The following is a 17,513-nucleotide window of genomic DNA, read 5'->3' as shown; positions in this document are numbered from 1 at the left end:
TTTTTATTGTATTGGTTCCTATATCCTATCAAATACATTGAAATTGTAATAGGACTCATTCATTAATATAATTATAATTATTTCCTGTAATCTAAATCGAATTGAACCTTTACAAACTTAATCAAAAATTTTAAAGCAATTGTACCTATTTAACAACATTTTGTTACAAATTCTACTTTTAAAGTATTAATTCTTTTTTTTTAATTTTATCGTAAATTATGATATAAATTGTAGTAAATAGAGATAATTCTTTATTCATAACGATATCATAACCTTCTTTCGTTATGAAGAAAGAGATATAATTGTAATAATATGATTTATTTGTTTTTTTTTTACTATGAATTTTCGTTAACTGTATATCATTTTCAGCTCGTTACATCACGTCGCGTCGAGGGAAGCCCCTCCTATGTTACAAGGGGTACACCTTTTGCGTCCACAGTGTTTACAAAAACAAAACTAGATGGGTCTGTTCTACCCATAGCTATAGGATGTGCCGGGCGTTCTTATATACCTTCAATGGTATGATTATACGGGTTAAAGATGCCCACTATCATGTTTAATAAAGACTTTGTTAGATCATGTGGGTTTTCTTTTAACTATAGTTTAGTGTGTTGGTTTTAGATAAGTATTGCGATATTAATAAATGTAATATTTTTTTACAAGTGGAATTCGAGGGGAACATTAAATTGTTTGTATTAAAAGTAATGTCAAGGTTTTTATAAGTATGTTGATAATATGAAAGTTTGTCAACAGAAAGTAGTATGCTAAAGTTTTTTTTTTTTTATTGGTAAAGTTAACGAAGCAAGTGATTACTGTCAGTATAACTAAAATAAAAATAAAAATAAAAATAAAAATCATTTATTGAACAAGCTTCCTTACATCAGAATATAGACCCCAGACTCCCAATATAGCTTTCGCTGTGTTTCAGGAGTCTGTGCCTTCCCGATACATTACATCAGAATAGTTCAATATTAATTAGTTACAAAAGAAAATTTTTACTTAATGTTGACAGATGAAAAAATAATAATAAATTATAATAATATTTAAAACAATTTAGTTCCATAATATTTAGCAAATAGAATAATTAAGACAATTAAAATAATTAATACAATTAAAACAATTAATACAATCAAAATAATTATTTGACTAGTTAGTATTTTATAGAATTAAAGATTAAAGAAAAAAAATGTATTTTAAAGACGTAGTGTAGGTAGGGTGTGTGTGTGTGTGTGTGTGTGTGTGTGTGTGTGTGTGTTTGTATGTGCGTAACTATGTATGTGTGAATAATGAGAGAGTTCATTATGAGGCTTATTATATTTTCAATACATTCCAATGTCGTTTTTAACAAATAAAATAAAGTTTATAGAGACAGTAAAAAAAAAATCACATATTAAATTAATTATTTAAAGTCAATAAAATTAAAGAAAATTATTTTTTTTGTAAAAGTAATCTATCTTACTTCTAACTGGGTCTGACTTACTGGATGTGCACAATATACAGATATAACCAGTAGGGAAACTTCATACAACACGTTCGAAATGGCTCACGCATACAAGCAAGCGTGTCAATAGGTATTCTTATATCTGACAATTGTCATAATACCCTTACGATTCTCGTAAACACGCTTGCTTGTGTACGTGAGCCATTTCGAATGTTTTGTATGAAGTTTCCCTACTGGTTGTATCTGTATATTGTGCTACTGCTATGTGCCTTGTTATATTCAAACTCAAAAATCCTGACTAATGTGAAAAATCTATTTCAGATCAAATATATTTTTCGGTTGAGGAAGTTAGATCGAAAAGGGGCAAGACAAACTTGAAAATCGGCAACTGCACATATTACAAGCGACCTCAGAAGATAGAAGGGAAGGCTCGATGGAGCTGCACCACCAACAAATACTGTAAAGCAGCTGTGTATACCTCTAGGGGTGTTGTTGTAGCCATCAATGACTGTCACAATCATGACGTCAGCAAGTGATGTACCATATTTTATTTTTATGGTTTCTTATTATTTAGTTATTGTATTAAAATAAAGTGTAATAACCTCGTAAGGCCTAGTGACCTCATATGATGACATTATCAGTATTCCCTTTCCAGCCCAACCGTTTAATTACGTATCTTTACTTCCCGCCCAGTGACCTCACCTAATGAACACCTGACATATTTTAATTTCCCGCACGAAATTGCAAAACCGCGTCTGCCACCCGAATTTTTTGCTTGAACGTCATTGGCGTTCGCAAGGACACTGATTTTGACAGGTCGTTTCAAACGCTAATTACTAACTACATAAATATTAGTCATGAAGTGGTCAAGATGGCGAGTCGTTACAGATTGAGTAAGTTTAATCCTTATTTATTACTTTGATCGCTTGCACGAAACCATACAAAGTACTAATAATTTTGATAAATAAAATGATGTATTTTTGTAATCTAGTTATATTTTGCTAATAAGACTACTTTGACATAGGTAAATACTTGAGAATATTTAAGTGTGATCAGATGGTGACATTGGGTTATCACTCAGCTGCTAATTGCATTTCTTTTTATTTGGTATCATGTGGTCACAATGGATCTATATTACATAATAATATTAAATTATTGCAGAATCGAGTGGTAAACGTAAAAGAGGCAAACCTACCCAGCTCCCACCCAAAAGGCGTCGAACTGCTGAAGCAAAGCATATGCCTGTCTTTGTTGAATCTCAGTCGAGATGCCGACATTGCCATTATAATAAGAGTCGTACTCAATGTAGCACATGCAACATCAGCTTATGTTTAACAAAAGACAGGAACTGCTATATGATTTTCCATGAATATTAAACTTTGCAAGAAATTATAGATTCCTACAACTTTGAAACAATTTGAGTTTCGTTTTTATGTTAGAGAAGACTTGATTTAAGGTTTTTGTTGATGTTTAAAATTAAAATATATAATGTATGTTTAAGTTCACATATATCAGCTATTAAAATGATTCCAACATATTTTTATAAGTAAATACAAGATGTAAACATTTCAAATAACTTTTATGTTTCTTATTACTAATTTTTTTCTGGTGAAAAAGTGCCATAATTATGTTGACAGTGAGAAATTAAACTATTTTATAACACAGTTTTTTTTATAAAATGAACCTAAACATCTTAATTATGGCCCAATGTGATTATGTTATCCCAGATAATAAAATCCATATATTGTGAGTGCAACCAAATGTGATCACACGAGAAAAATATGAAGTTTTGAACACATAAAAATGTTGGTTATAGTAAAAAACTATGTCAAAGTCAGTAACTAAGTCTATCATATATTTTTTTACGGTTGTTGTTCTGGGCTGGACCCACTAAAACGAATATGTACTTGTATGAGGACATTTTTTACACTATGCCTTACGAGGTAAATAAATAAATTTTGAATGTCTTTTTACTTTCAAGTTTCAATAGACGTTCAGCCATTGTCGTTTAATTCATTTATATAATAATCATTTATCGATTACCCACTAAAATATGATGTCTTAATTTTCTCTTATTAATTTTTTTTTAAGTTACTTTATATACTTAGGTACCTATCCAAAAATTATAATCTATTTTTTTATTATGTAAACTAAAAATATTAAGAGTAGTTTCTGATAAGTGTAAGCACTTGAGTAAAACTCATCCTTTCTCCATAACACGTTAAATGAGACTAGAGTTCCCAAAAATACAAAAATACGTGAAGGATAAGTTTCGTTTATGAAGGTCTATAAGACTAGAGTTCTCTAAAAATACGAAATTACTAAAAATACTATATCTATATTCCGGGGAAAATCTATACTTATATTATAAAGCTGAAGAGTCTGTTTGTTTGAACGCGCTAATTTCCGAAAGTACTGGTCCGATATGACAAAATTTTTCGGTGCTAGATAGCCCATTTATCGAGGAAGGCTGTATATCATTACGCTAAGATCTACAGGAGCGGAGCACTGCAGGTAAAACCGCGGGGTATAGCTAATAAAAGTATAAAATTGTGTCTGAATATTATTAAAACTATTGATCATAAAATTTTTGGGAACTCTAGTCTCATTTAACCTGTTTTTATTTAAGTATCACTTTTATGATATTTTATTATTGTTTTAAAAAATATGGTCCAATTATTGTTAAAAGATAATATAATGTTATTTTACTGTCTTTAAATTTTCAAATAAAATAAGTTTTCTGAAGCATATGTTTTAGTGTATAAAAAGGTTTCAGGGGTAATTTCAATTGTCTTTCATAGGTTATATTATGTAGTTAATTAAGTTTTGAGTTAGTATCTATACCTTTGTACGTACTTTGACGTGTGGCACTCGGGGACCGCCGCGGTAAAGCTATTGCATAGCATGCCTTCAAGCCACGCCTCCAAGCCCGTCGGAGTGGAGAGCGTGAGGTTTTTCGTTACGGAATTTCTCGATTCGGTCCCCGCGCTCAATGCCCGCGATAGAAGCTATGCAATAGCTTAAAAATAAATATTTAGCACATTTTGTTGTATTTTTTATGTTATATTTTTTTGGTATGTCTTTCAAAATATGTTTTGAATAAATTTTAACATTGTAACACTAAAGTTTATTATTTATTTGATAGATATTTATTTCTATCATAATAATTTAATGGATTTTATCCTTTTAAAATAGAACCTAAGTATAGCAAAAACGTTTCGCAACTTCGTTCCATAATTATTTAAAATATTATCCATGCCAATTTATAATTATTACTTATATATGTTTATCGGATTATTGAAGGAGGCTTTTACCGCAAAAAGCGGTCCTTAATATATTTAATTGTATACTGTTTAAATTCACTAACACTTCATTTAATATTTAAAAATAGAATTGTAATAGACATAAGAATAATGTAAATACTAACCATACTAACAAAAATAAATTATGTAGGTAATCCCTACTTATTATTATAAATGCGGAAGTAACTCTGTCTGTCTGTCTGTTACGCTTTCCAGACGCACAGACAATCTTAATACCCTGAGAAAGAACATTATGCTACTTTTTATTGCGAAATATGTACCACGGGCGAAGACGGGACGAACCGCTAGTTAGATATAAGTAAAGAAATAAATAAAGTCTTTTATTATTATTTATTATGTATTTTTATCAAATTTTTCAGCACAACCAAAATTCATGAAATCCAAAAGAGGTAACGTCCTAATGCTGCTCAATGGATATAAATACTCAGTAAAGAGGACAATTAAGATAGGTGATACTGAACGAAAGAGTTGGTACTGTTCCACTCGCCATGCGAGGGGGTGCCGAGCGATATTGCACACCTTCGATAATGTCATATATAGTATTAAGGGGAAACATAACCACGATCGAGTTGTTAATGAATAAATGTTCAAATGATTATTTTATAATAATAATTACCTTTTTCTAATTCTCAGTCTCTTTTATTTTTAATGTTAAATGTTTTATTAATAATAATAATAACGAGATTATAGTTATTAAAAATCTTAACATAGTTATATTCAGACACTGATTTAATGAAATAATTAGATTTTTTCTTTTGTTTGGTTCATCTCTATTTAAAGACTTATCAATGTAACATCTTAATTAAAGTTAGTCTTTATCTTTATTATATATATAGGTATATATTATTTATAGATACCTAACCTATCTATTCTATGTTACATTTTAAGCCTAAATTACACATAATTCTTTTTAGGCTGTCTATACATAACGAAGGAAAATGGCCGTAGGCTGCTGATGATCAACGGTGAAGCTTTCACAGTCCATCGTATGTCAGATCTCCAAAATGGGGTGGTAAAAACTCGATGGTTCTGTAGAAAACGATACAATGGCTGCAAGGCGTATTTGAATACAATAAATGATGAGATTTGGGATTTTAGCACTGTACAGCATAATCATTAAAATAGGTAACCTTTTCGTTGATACGGTTGAAAAGGTATGTGAAATCAATTTGACGATAATAAAAGAAGGATTGAAGAGAAATTTGTGTCTTTTTGAGGTTAAACAAGATTTGTAAATAGTTAAATTAATACCGCACTTAGTAGCATGCTATAATTGATATAAACTAGGGATGTAACGATACATGATTTTGCCGATACGATACCGATACCGATATTTGTAGTAATATATCGGCGATACCGATACCGATACCGATATCGATGGCTTGGTAGAAAAATAAATAGTGAATTATTCATAAAAAGTTACCAACATTTAACAGAGACTCAACTGTTAATCGTATTCTTTTAAATAAAAATGCCAAATCAAAAAACAACAAAACCATTTATTTCCCGCATCGTTCATTGTGCGCGGTTTTTTGAATTGTTTGATATCGGTATCGGTTGTTTTATTATCGGCGATACCGTTATATCGGATTACCGATTACATCGGCCGAGATATCGGTATCGGTATCGGTATCGTTACATCCCTAATATAAACTATAAGTTGTATCTTCTACCAACTAACTTAATTATATCGCGTTTCAGAAATAAAAATTATAACAAAAAATAACGGCCGTAAAGTGCTCATGTTAGGCGGTCATGGGTTCACTGTAAACTGGGTGAAGGAGATCAGTCCGGACGTTATAAGGACCAGGTGGTTCTGTAGAAGACGACACTGGGGCTGCAAGGCGTATCTTTACACCATCAATGATGAAGCATACAATTTGATAACCGCTGTACACCACAATCACTAGGACTCTCATGCAAAAAAGTCATGAAACTTCGGGATAAATAATATAATATAAATAATATTATAATATGTAATTTCAAAATGCCTTTGCCTTTAATTTATATCTAGACACGTAGATATTAATATCCAAAAATCGCAATTTTTAAGACTGACTGACTTATAGATATATACAAAACCTAACCCACTTCCAGATGACCTAGAAAGTTCAAATTTTGTAATCAACTAGTTAATAGTGAGTGTACAAAGGGAAAAATTAGAAAATACTGAATTTATCTGTATTTTTTTTTCAATGACATTAATTTTGTTTGTATGGAAAAATGGAAAAGTTTATAAAAATAGAAAATATTATGTTCACCTTACTAGTCTTAAAAAATAGATCAAAACGAATCAGTGGCCGAAAAAAATTTTGAAATCCATCAATAAATGACTGAGATATATAGATTATTGAAGTTTACTTATTTTAGCACGAAACATCTGTAGATTCGATGCGCCTCTGACATCACACTCACTCGCGCTAGTATCGCTAGGACGGATTACTTCTATTGCATGATTTCTTTATTCAAAACTGTTATTAAACGTAAAATAAAAGAAAATTGTAATAAAAATATTGCTCATACAGATTTTACATGTTCACATTTATTTATTCTTTATTTATGAGTGTTTAGTTTAGTTTTAATTTCAGTGTAATGGAAGAAGGCTTCGTCGAAGGTCGAAATGATTTAATTTGCGTAATATTAATATGTGAAACATCTTTAGGCGCGTTTAGAGTAAAATTCCAAGATCGCGTCATGGCAATACCGTAACGTCATGGAGTAAGGCGACGATTCTTCTACAACGATCTTTGCATCTTGGTAATAGTGTGTGTACAAATTCACGCTGGATGTTTAGAAAATCATGTAATCTTTTAAACAGAAAACGAGTTTAAAAAATTGCAGATAATGACGGGGCAATGTGCGCTGACATTCATAACATACAAGAAAATATAGAAAATAATACTAAACAAACCATACAGAGAAACCGCAAGAAAAAATAAAAAAATCGTATATATAAAAAGTATTATATTCATAAAGTAAATCAAATTTGCAGAGTAATTCTGTGTACAAAAAGTAATGATATCCCACCAAAAACATAAATGTAAAATTTGGAGCCGAGTTCAATCGTTGACTTAATTTGCCAAAAAAAGAAATGAGATCTAAATGTGTGCCAAGTTCTGCAGACAGTCCAGTAATTTATTTACAAAGATGTATTAAGTTCTTAGGTTGACTGAAAACTCAATTGTTTTATTTTCCCTTAGAGAACAATGTTTATTCCAAAATATAACTTTTTTAATTTGAATAATATAATTATTTTCACAAAGCAAACTAATGACCTATTTAACCCCCATAATTTGATGAGGCTAGTTTTTAGACCTCACAAAATATTATAAACTGTAGGTATGTACAGTTTTTTTTAATAGATAGAGTGATTCAAGAGGAAGGTTTTAGTATATAATTTATTAGGTTTTAGACAAAGCGGGCGAAGCCGCGGGTGGTAAGCTAGTATATATATAAAAGAAGAAAGTTTGTAACACTAATATTATTTCCAGAGGCCAAATTCATACAATCAACTTACGGTAGTAGACTGCTGGTGTTGGAAGGCTTTAAGTTCTCCGTCCACAGGCGATCAAAAATGAAGACTCGCTGGCGGTGTTCTACGCACCATCACAAGCGGTGCAATGCTGTAATTCACACAATTGATGACGTCATCGTTAAATGTAACAACACGCACACACACCCACAGACTGTGACGTATATAGACGGGCAGTGGTTTAACATATGATGAAAAATATGACATACTTATAGGATCAATTTCATATTCAAAAATGGTTTTTTTACGGCCGGCGGTCTAATGATAAAATATATAGCCATATGAAATGATTTTTGAAGTGAAACTTCTTTATCGGGGTTGGAAAAATAATTTAGTGTAACATTTTTTCGCTACGCGTGACATTTTTCTGTTACGCGCCATCTTTTTCTTATCTCTACCACGCGTGATTCGACGTATTTCTGTAAAGTTGCATTTAGTACATCAAATTATTTTTTGAAAAATAAGGTCATAAAGAAGTTTCACTTCTTACGTGTGTACACTAGTACACGCACACATTTTTTTATTGTATTCCTCAAGCTGAATTCCTAGTGAATATAATAGATTTATTTTCACATTTAGCTTTCTATTATAATTATTTTGACCAATACTAATATGACACATAGTAAACTACTGATCCCTGGGGTCTAATAGGTTTGAAAAAGGTAACGATGTGTGTCCACCAATTAACCTTTAGATACCAGGCCAAACGAACACCAACTATTTAGATACCAGGATATCAGCAAGTTTAACTGTAAGTTACCTTTATACCAAAGGAAGGAAGTTTGTAAATATAGACATTGTGATTCACGGTATCAAACGCTTTACTTTTATCAGTATATATTATATTAGTGTAATATTCGTTGTCATGTATCGAGCTTTGTGTAAAACTGTTGGGGAGATATCAATTGTTTAATGTGCCACGTAATCTTTGGTCTTATTAATATCTCAAACAATTTGCGGTAGACAGACAGTTTAAAAACTGGCCTATAGTCAGACACAGATGTTGGCATTTGACATATATATTATTGTTGTACATTGTAACACTACTATTATTCCCAGGGGCCACATTCATACAATCAATTTACGGTGGTAGACTGCTGGTGTTGCAAGGCTTCAAGTTCTCCTTCCATAGGCGATTAAACATGAAGACTCTCTGGAAATGTTCCACGCACCATCTTAAGCGGTGCAATGCTGTAATTCACACAATTGATGACGTCATCGTTAAATGTAACAACACGCACACACACTCCCAGACTATGATGTATGTAGATGGGCAGTGGTTAAACATTTGATGAAAAATATGACATACATAAAGCATCAAAACGGGTCAAGAAAATTTTGTCGCGATGCGCATGTCCGCGTGGCTGGCAGACCACCAATAACACTTTCCTTTGTATATTCATTGATTTCGTTTTATGACGGCCGTCTAATGATAAAATATATAGCCAAATGAAAAGATTTTTTTATTGTATTCCTGAAACTGAATTCCTAGTTAATATATATTTATTTTCATATTTAGCTTTCTATGATAATTATTCTGAAAAATACTAACATGACAAAAATAGTAAACTACTATATCGAAAGAAAAAATCACGATCTAAAGTTACCCAGTGAATCAATAACCAACCTAGTAATTTCTTACACTACTAGCATACTAGTAGCTAACGTGGCTTTCTATTAGTAAATATTTTTTATTGTGGATTGAGCTTTTTGGAAACCAAACTGTTGAAGTGATATTAACTGTTTTAATGTGCCATAATTTTTTTGGTCTTATTAATATGTATCTCAAACAATTTGCCGTGGACAGGCAGTAGAAATTGACCGTATTCAACCCCACTCTTCCCGACACTAACCAACTTAACACAACTCTTCTCTACTCTAACCTACTTTACCCGAGTCTATCTAACTCTTACCCTAATTTACTCAGCTCGATCTTACTTTTCAGAACCCACTACAAACAAGGCACATCATCTCGAAAAGGGATCAAAGAAGAGGAGATGTGTAGGATGTTACAAAAAACTCCGCACCTTCTTAACAAGTCGTGAGACCGACAAAAAAGTAAAGAAAATTGTCACAGAATGCACTAGTTGCAAAAAATATTATTGTTTGGCCTGTTTTAATGAAAAACATCCATAAGTTTAATAAATTAATACAATTAAATAAAATCGATATTTCTTTTCCCATCCCTAAATTATATGAAAAACTGCTATTGTTCAGTGCGGTATGGGGTACATCAGACCCCACATTTTATTTTACCCATAGAATCTAAACTAACTAATCTAACCACGGGCGGCGGTAGATTGAGGTTAATGAACTCATTGTTAATATAAAAATGAATCCCAAAATGTGTTGGTAAGCGCATAACTTTAGAACAGCTGAACCGATTTCTTTAATTTTTTTTATTATATTCCTTGAAGTACGAGGATGGTTCTTATGTATAGAAAACGTGAATATGTACCACGGGCGAAGCCGGGGCGGACCGCTAGTTGTTAATAAAAAAAAGTTAATAAAAAAGCCGTAGACTTTGTCTTATTTGGCGCCAAAAAAAGGATTTTGGTCTCTAGGGGCGGTGAGGTTTAACCTCGTGCCGCCACAATCTCTGGTATAGGACAAGGTTTAAAACGACCCGTAACGCAGTAATGGCAAGTACAGATATATCTGTGCCGCTGGGAACGTGTTAATATCTCAAACAATTTGCCGTGGACAGGCAGTAGAAACTGACCGTAGTAAACTAAAACAACTAACTAACTACGAACTGTAGGATAGTCAGTCAAAGATCAACATCTGCATTTGACATATTATTGTTGTAAATTGTAACACTACTATTATTTCCAGTGGCCACTTTCATACAATCAATTTACGGTGGTAGACTGCTGGTGTTGGAAGGCTTCAAGTTCTCCGTCCACAGGCGATCAAACATGAAGACTCGCTGGCAGTGTGCTACGCACCATCGGAAGCGGTGCACAGCGACAATATACACAGTTGATGACGTCATCGTTAAATGTAACAACACGCACACACACCCACCGAATGTGATGTATGTAGATGGGCAGTGGTTAAAAATGTGATAAAAATATGAACATACATAAAAATTCAAAACGGATCGAGAAAAATTTGCCGTGGCGCACATTTCAACAAATCATAGTTTCCTTTGTTTTTTCGCTGATTTAATGATTAAATATACTGCCAAATTAATTGTATTTTTTATAACTTGCCTGAAGCTGAAGTCCTAGTTCATATATATATTATAATATTTATTTCATATTAAGTTTTGTATTTGTTATTATTCTGACTTATACCAATATGACACAAATAGAGAAAACTATTGGTTATAACGAAAATATAACGGTCAAAGATCATTCAGTCAGAGTATATCACTCAATAATCAACCTAGAATCTTCTTATATACTGTTCTAAATTATATTACTTTATCAGCTCGTCCCGGCTCCACTCGGGTTGAACCGTGATAATAATAAAATAAAATATATACATATAAGACGGTATTCTCACAGTTAACTGCTAACGTGGCATGTAGAGTTAACAACTTCCCTATATATAATTAGTATAGACAACGTTATTTTTTGACGTGACAACGTCTTAAATTAGGTCGCGGCTGGGAGTCACTTATGAAAAAGTGTAACGCTCAGTAACGTTACGATGAGTCACCGAAAGAGGCACGCGGGCATGGTTAGCCCGCCTAAGAGCGAGAGAGACAGACATAAAAAGTCGTTGTCACGTAAAACTTTCGCCCGTATACCGACTTTACAGGCAACCAATTTTTTATTTATTTAGGACAACTTTCAAAACAGACACATAAATGATGATCTGTGTCTGTTTTTTAACCAACTTCAAAAAAAGGAGGAGGTTTTTTTATGTATGTACACCGATTACTCCGAGGTTTCTGAACCGATTTACGTGATTCTTTTTTTTTCGATGCGGGATGGTGTCGAATTGGTCCAATAAAAATTTTATTCGGATAGGCCCAGTAGTTTTTATTTTATGAGCATTTTTGTCTGTATTTGTAAATGTTGCAAGTGTAAGTTTGAAGTCGGTTGTTTTTAACGCAGTTATCACTTGTGTTCACTATGTTCTTAATAGTGATACAATAAAAACTGTATATTAAACAGAATTGGTCTCAAGACTGATCCCTGGGGCACACCTGGTAGGTTTGGAAGAGGTTGATACGAGTATCGATCAATAACTACCTTTGAACTCCGACCGTATATACACGAGGTTTACCATTTCAGCAAGTTAACCGTTATACCAAAGGAAGAAAGATTGTAAATAAGGGCATTTTGATCCACTTTAACGACCGCTTTACTTATATCAGTATCAAGAAGGATATATGAGTCTACCAAATCAGTCAAGAGGGTCGCAAATTCGAGTTTTGGGGGGGGGTGATATCAATTGTTTAATATTCCACGTAATCTTTGGTCTTATTAATATCTCAAACAATTTTCCGTGGACTGCAGGCAGTAGAAACTGACCTATAGTCAGACACAAATGTTGACATTTGAGATTTAACATTTGGCATATAATTATATATATATTTTCACACGGCTATATTTCCAGGGGCCACATTCATACAATCAAGTCACGGTGGTAGACTGCTGGTGCTGGAAGGCTACAAGTTCAACATCCACAGGCGAACAAACATAAAGACTCGCTGGCAGTGTTCCTCGCACCATCACAAGAAGTGCAATGCGGTAATTTACACAGTTGAGGACGTCATCGTTAAATTAAACAACAAGCACACACACCCACCTACTATGGTAAATATAGATGGGCAGTGGTTTCACATGGGATGAAAAATATGACAAACATTTTTATATGTTTTATTATATTAATAAAATAAAATAAAGTTAATTTGGCTCAACAAATCTCAGATAAAATTTGTAGGTATATTCATTTTTTTACCTCATAAGTTTAAATAATGAACCCCTATTATGCCAGGTTAAACCTTTGTTATAGAGGTCATTCGTCCGTCCATAATATATTGAGATATTTGTAGTATGTACTTAAAAATTCGCATGCAATAGATATATGCAGGTGAAAATATGAAAAAATAACTTTAACGTTTTGTATACAAAATATAGTTATAAATATCTCTAATCTCAATAGATGGCGTGTAGTGTCCCTTAGACGCATAAAATCAAAAGATTAGAAGAAAATCGATTGCTGGGATGGGATTACGGGTATCCAAGAGGCTAGGCGTTGCCACGGTACGGCGAAAGACGCGCGCCGGTTCGAATCCCGCCTTGTGATCGATTTTTTTATATTCTTAAAAAATTCACAAGGTTGAATTATTTAAGATTTCATTTTACCAAAATATCTATAACCTTCTAAATAATTTTTTATTGTACAAAAAATGATAACGTAAAAAAAATATTTTTCATCAATAATGCTCCTAACTTGATTTGTGTTAATTATTGTTTAGTATCAAAACACCTTAAAAACAAGTGGAATTATCTAATACTAAGCATATTGCCTTTTAGAAATGAAACTTATAGTCAAAGAGAACGGTAGTAAATTGCTCCTGTTGGGTAGTGATGGATTCACAGTACACTGGGTGAAGAAGATGGGTGACGACTGCGTTAAAACCAGGTGGTTTTGTAGGAAACGACACTCGGGCTGCAAGGCGTATCTCTACACCATCAACGATGTACCATTCGATTTGAGAACAGTAAAACACAATCACTAGAATACACTGAAATTGATGCACATGTGTAGCCGATGGCGACCACTCGCTACAGAAATGTCTGCGACAAAAGATATAAAATAGAGCATGCTGAGCACACGTGCCAGAAGCGAAACTTTTTGTTTTTACTGAGTGCGAAAAAAATAACATTTTTGTTTTAATTCCCATAACCTAAAAAAATATTAGATATGTGAAGGAAAATTTATACCAGTCAACTTATGAATTTTTGGTTGTTAGAAATAAATTGATTAAATTTATTTTGTCTGTGGCAATCCTATGTCGTAAGTGTAAAGAATTGAATGAACTAAACCGGTTTTTGGCACATTTTGCAACATCCATTTTGCCTAAAGATCATGTATTTCAATACATGGCGCGCATGTTATGAAAGTTGACATAGGTATATACTGTGTATATTGTTCGCGAAAACAATTTTTTTTAATTAACATAAATAGCTCATTCTCGAAATTTAAAAATTACAATTAATTAAGATCGAAAAAAAAACCGATGAATCAATATATCCATTTATGAACGAAAGCAACTGACGGGGCCGCCATATTGGCAATTTGAAGGATGGCATTAGGTTATTGACATTAGAGTGACATTGGAGGGAACGGGAAGTGATGACATAATTCTCTGATAGTTATTTTCAAAAACACTGTGATTTGGAATAAAAGTTGTGAAAGTGTGAAAACTGTTATATAATGGAGTTCTCCGGAGGGTGCAGTGCCTTGCAATATCGAATCGGCAACATTTTGTGTCCCTTGCGTGAGATATATCGCGTATGCTAAGTCCGGAAGATCACAATCATTCTATTCTAAGATCATTGTATACATAAATAATTGTTCTTATAAATTGTATTTAAAATATATTAAACAAAGTAATGTATATCGTTTTTTATTGGGAGTTAAGTTATTTACAAAAACTTTTCTTCTAAATCTTAATTTTCGTTCGCTATCTATGCTTGATGCTCAAAAACCTACCCGTTGAACAGTATACTGGATAAAGACTGCAAGTTTTTACAGGATTCATAAATTGCATGTTTTTATTACATTATAATTCTAATATATTAAACATAATATTCACTGCTGTATTTCCTTACTAATACTTTTAAATGTTGTAGAATGTACATACATAACATCTGCCAAAGGAGTTCGTCTGCTAGTCGTAGGAGGATATAAGTTCTGTATACACAAACGGAGAGGCCTGCGCAGACGTTGGCAGTGCGCAACTCATCATAAGAAGAAGTGCAAAGCTGCAGTACACACAATTGACGATATCGTTGTTAAATCTAATACAGAGCATTGTCACGCACCCAATGTTATTTACAGGAATGGCGAATGGTTACATACACAGAACGTATAAAGAGGTTCCATATGTGATTAAATTAGTTGAATTCATAGTGTGTTTTCTTGCCACCCTGTTAGAAATATTATTCTCGTCTCTATATGATAGAATGATGTTGATAGATGATGTTTCTATTTTAAATCATACGTCTTATAAACAAATTCGAACAGTTGTTCACTTTGAGTGTGTTATAAATTAATATAATATAAGTTAATCTATACATATAATAAATCTGTGAAGGGTCAATTCTGTACATTGAAAATATTGAAAAAATAAATTTCAGGGGGTGTTACTAGGTCGATACCAAACCCAAATATAAAACCCAAACTAACGGTTTGATTTCGATGAGACTTGGTATAATTATACCTTATTATCCTGGGCATAAAAACTTTTTATCCCGGAAAAATACGTAGAACAAAAAATCTTAATTTTTCCACGCGGATGGAGTCGCGGGCGGAAGCTAGTCATATAATATAATCAATCCTCTGTTTGAGTTCGTTCAGTGCGGTATCGGGCTTAAAATATTGCGAACGCATGAATCTGTTGCTGTCTTGAGGGATGGATTTCATAAACATATAAATTTCGCTAGTAGGAAAGAGAAAAATATATTCACCGTATTTCTGTCGTCAAATAGTAGCCATAGAGATAATAAAAACGTATCAGGTGTTAAAGACCCGATACTCGATGACCCGATAGCCGCACTTAAATTGCATGTCATTCTCTTAGTGTTGCCTTGTGATTAATGACGTTAATATGTTATATGAAGACTGAAACAAAAATGACTAAACTTAATCTTATAGAACGTTTTAAACAGAAATTTATAAATCCTCTTACAATTTCTAATAGGTACTCCACGCTACGCGTACGTAAATACGGATGACGAAATTAAAGAAACAAATTACCATTGCATCGAAAAAGCTAATAAGAGAAGAAATTGCATTGGCTGTTATAAAAAGCTACGACTAAAATTGAACTGCAGAGAAGCTGCCAGAAAGGTAAAAAAAGTAATGACCTATTGTCCCCAGTGTATGAAAACATTCTGTAGCGGTTGTTTTTTTGAGGCTCATTGTGCATTAAAACTTTGATACATAAATATTAATTTTAATTTTAATATCGACGTTTTATTTGACAACACTAGTAACGTATCGATATTATTAACAGTTTGTATATCGGGTTGTTAAAACCTCACACTTTGCTTTGTTTTTTTTTAACAAATTCCAAGACTAACATCATGTCCGTATATAGTAACTCAATATTGGCAGTTCTCAGATATGCAATCATCTTAAAAATCCAGTTATATTTATTATCTCCAAGGCAAAATGCGGAAAAGGTCTTTAAATCCGACGAACATTAGTAAAGTTCAGCTACAGACAGCACCCTATACAGCACTGCTGCACCAATGTCAAACGTTTATAGCATTTGAAAGCCGAGAAAGTGACAGCACGCTAGTTTCTATACGAAAAAAAAGAGACATACCAAGACATACATATCCAAGTTGGGTCATTTGACCCGAATTTATGGTGCCACTTCGTAAGCGCGTAGGTATAACGCATCTACGCCCTATTACCTATCGTGGAATATAACCTATCCCAGGGCTTCCCAAACTTATTTGTACTGTGACGCCCTTGGGATTTTACCATTTTTCTACGACGCCCCTCAACCCAGCTCCCAAAAATACTTAGCAATTTTAGTACCAACCTCAGGTTATCAGAAAAACACTACTTATTTGGACATTTATAATTTTTATTAGAAAATAAGAACGAAATCAAAACATAAGCATAAAAATAAAAAGATATATTTAAGCCAGCAAAGCTGGCTAATGTGAAGGATGTACTTGCTTTTCTGAGCATAGCATCTGAATTCGGGGCTTCAGCTTGGAAATTGCCACTCTCATTTCCTTTTCTACGTCTATTTTTGACCTGTACTTGTTTTTTATTACTGCAACTGCAGTAAAGCCTGTTTCGCACAAGTACGAAGTCGCAAATGGTAATGGTAGCAAAACCAAATATATGATCATAGGCACAACTCATCAAATCAATTCAATATTGGCTCATCAACCTACCATATTTCTAAACGGAGAACCAATAGAAAGAGTGACTGAAGCGCGTAATCTTGGTGTAGTGTTTGATGAAGGCTTGCGATTTCACAAGCACATTTTAAATATTTCAAAAAACT

The 17,513-nt window shown here is 32.9% G+C and overlaps 1 protein-coding gene across 15 annotated transcripts in view; it reads left to right on the top strand.

Moving 5' to 3' along the window:
* LOC123694735 (protein tramtrack, beta isoform) overlaps window positions 1-17,513 on the top strand; it is a 437,925-nt gene that overhangs the window by 234,521 nt on the left and 185,891 nt on the right. The window contains exon 5 of one of the 15 annotated variants that reach the window (XM_045640270.1): window positions 15,115-15,391. The exons of 12 other annotated variants lie outside the window; for them this stretch is intronic. In XM_045640270.1, coding sequence (XP_045496226.1) covers window positions 15,115-15,356 — 242 coding nt within the window. In that variant the 3' untranslated portion in view covers window positions 15,357-15,391. Of the gene's footprint in view, window positions 1-8,255; window positions 8,504-9,355; window positions 9,604-15,114; window positions 15,392-17,513 lie in introns of those variants that run through there. 2 more of the 15 variants (XM_045640280.1, XM_045640283.1) reach the window with 2 other exon arrangements.

Source organism: Colias croceus, chromosome 10 (assembly GCF_905220415.1).
Source record: "Colias croceus chromosome 10, ilColCroc2.1".
Classification (NCBI taxonomy): domain Eukaryota; kingdom Metazoa; phylum Arthropoda; class Insecta; order Lepidoptera; family Pieridae; genus Colias; species Colias croceus.
The sequence above is the reverse complement of the archived record's forward strand: the minus strand, read 5'-3'. Positions and strand labels throughout refer to the sequence as shown.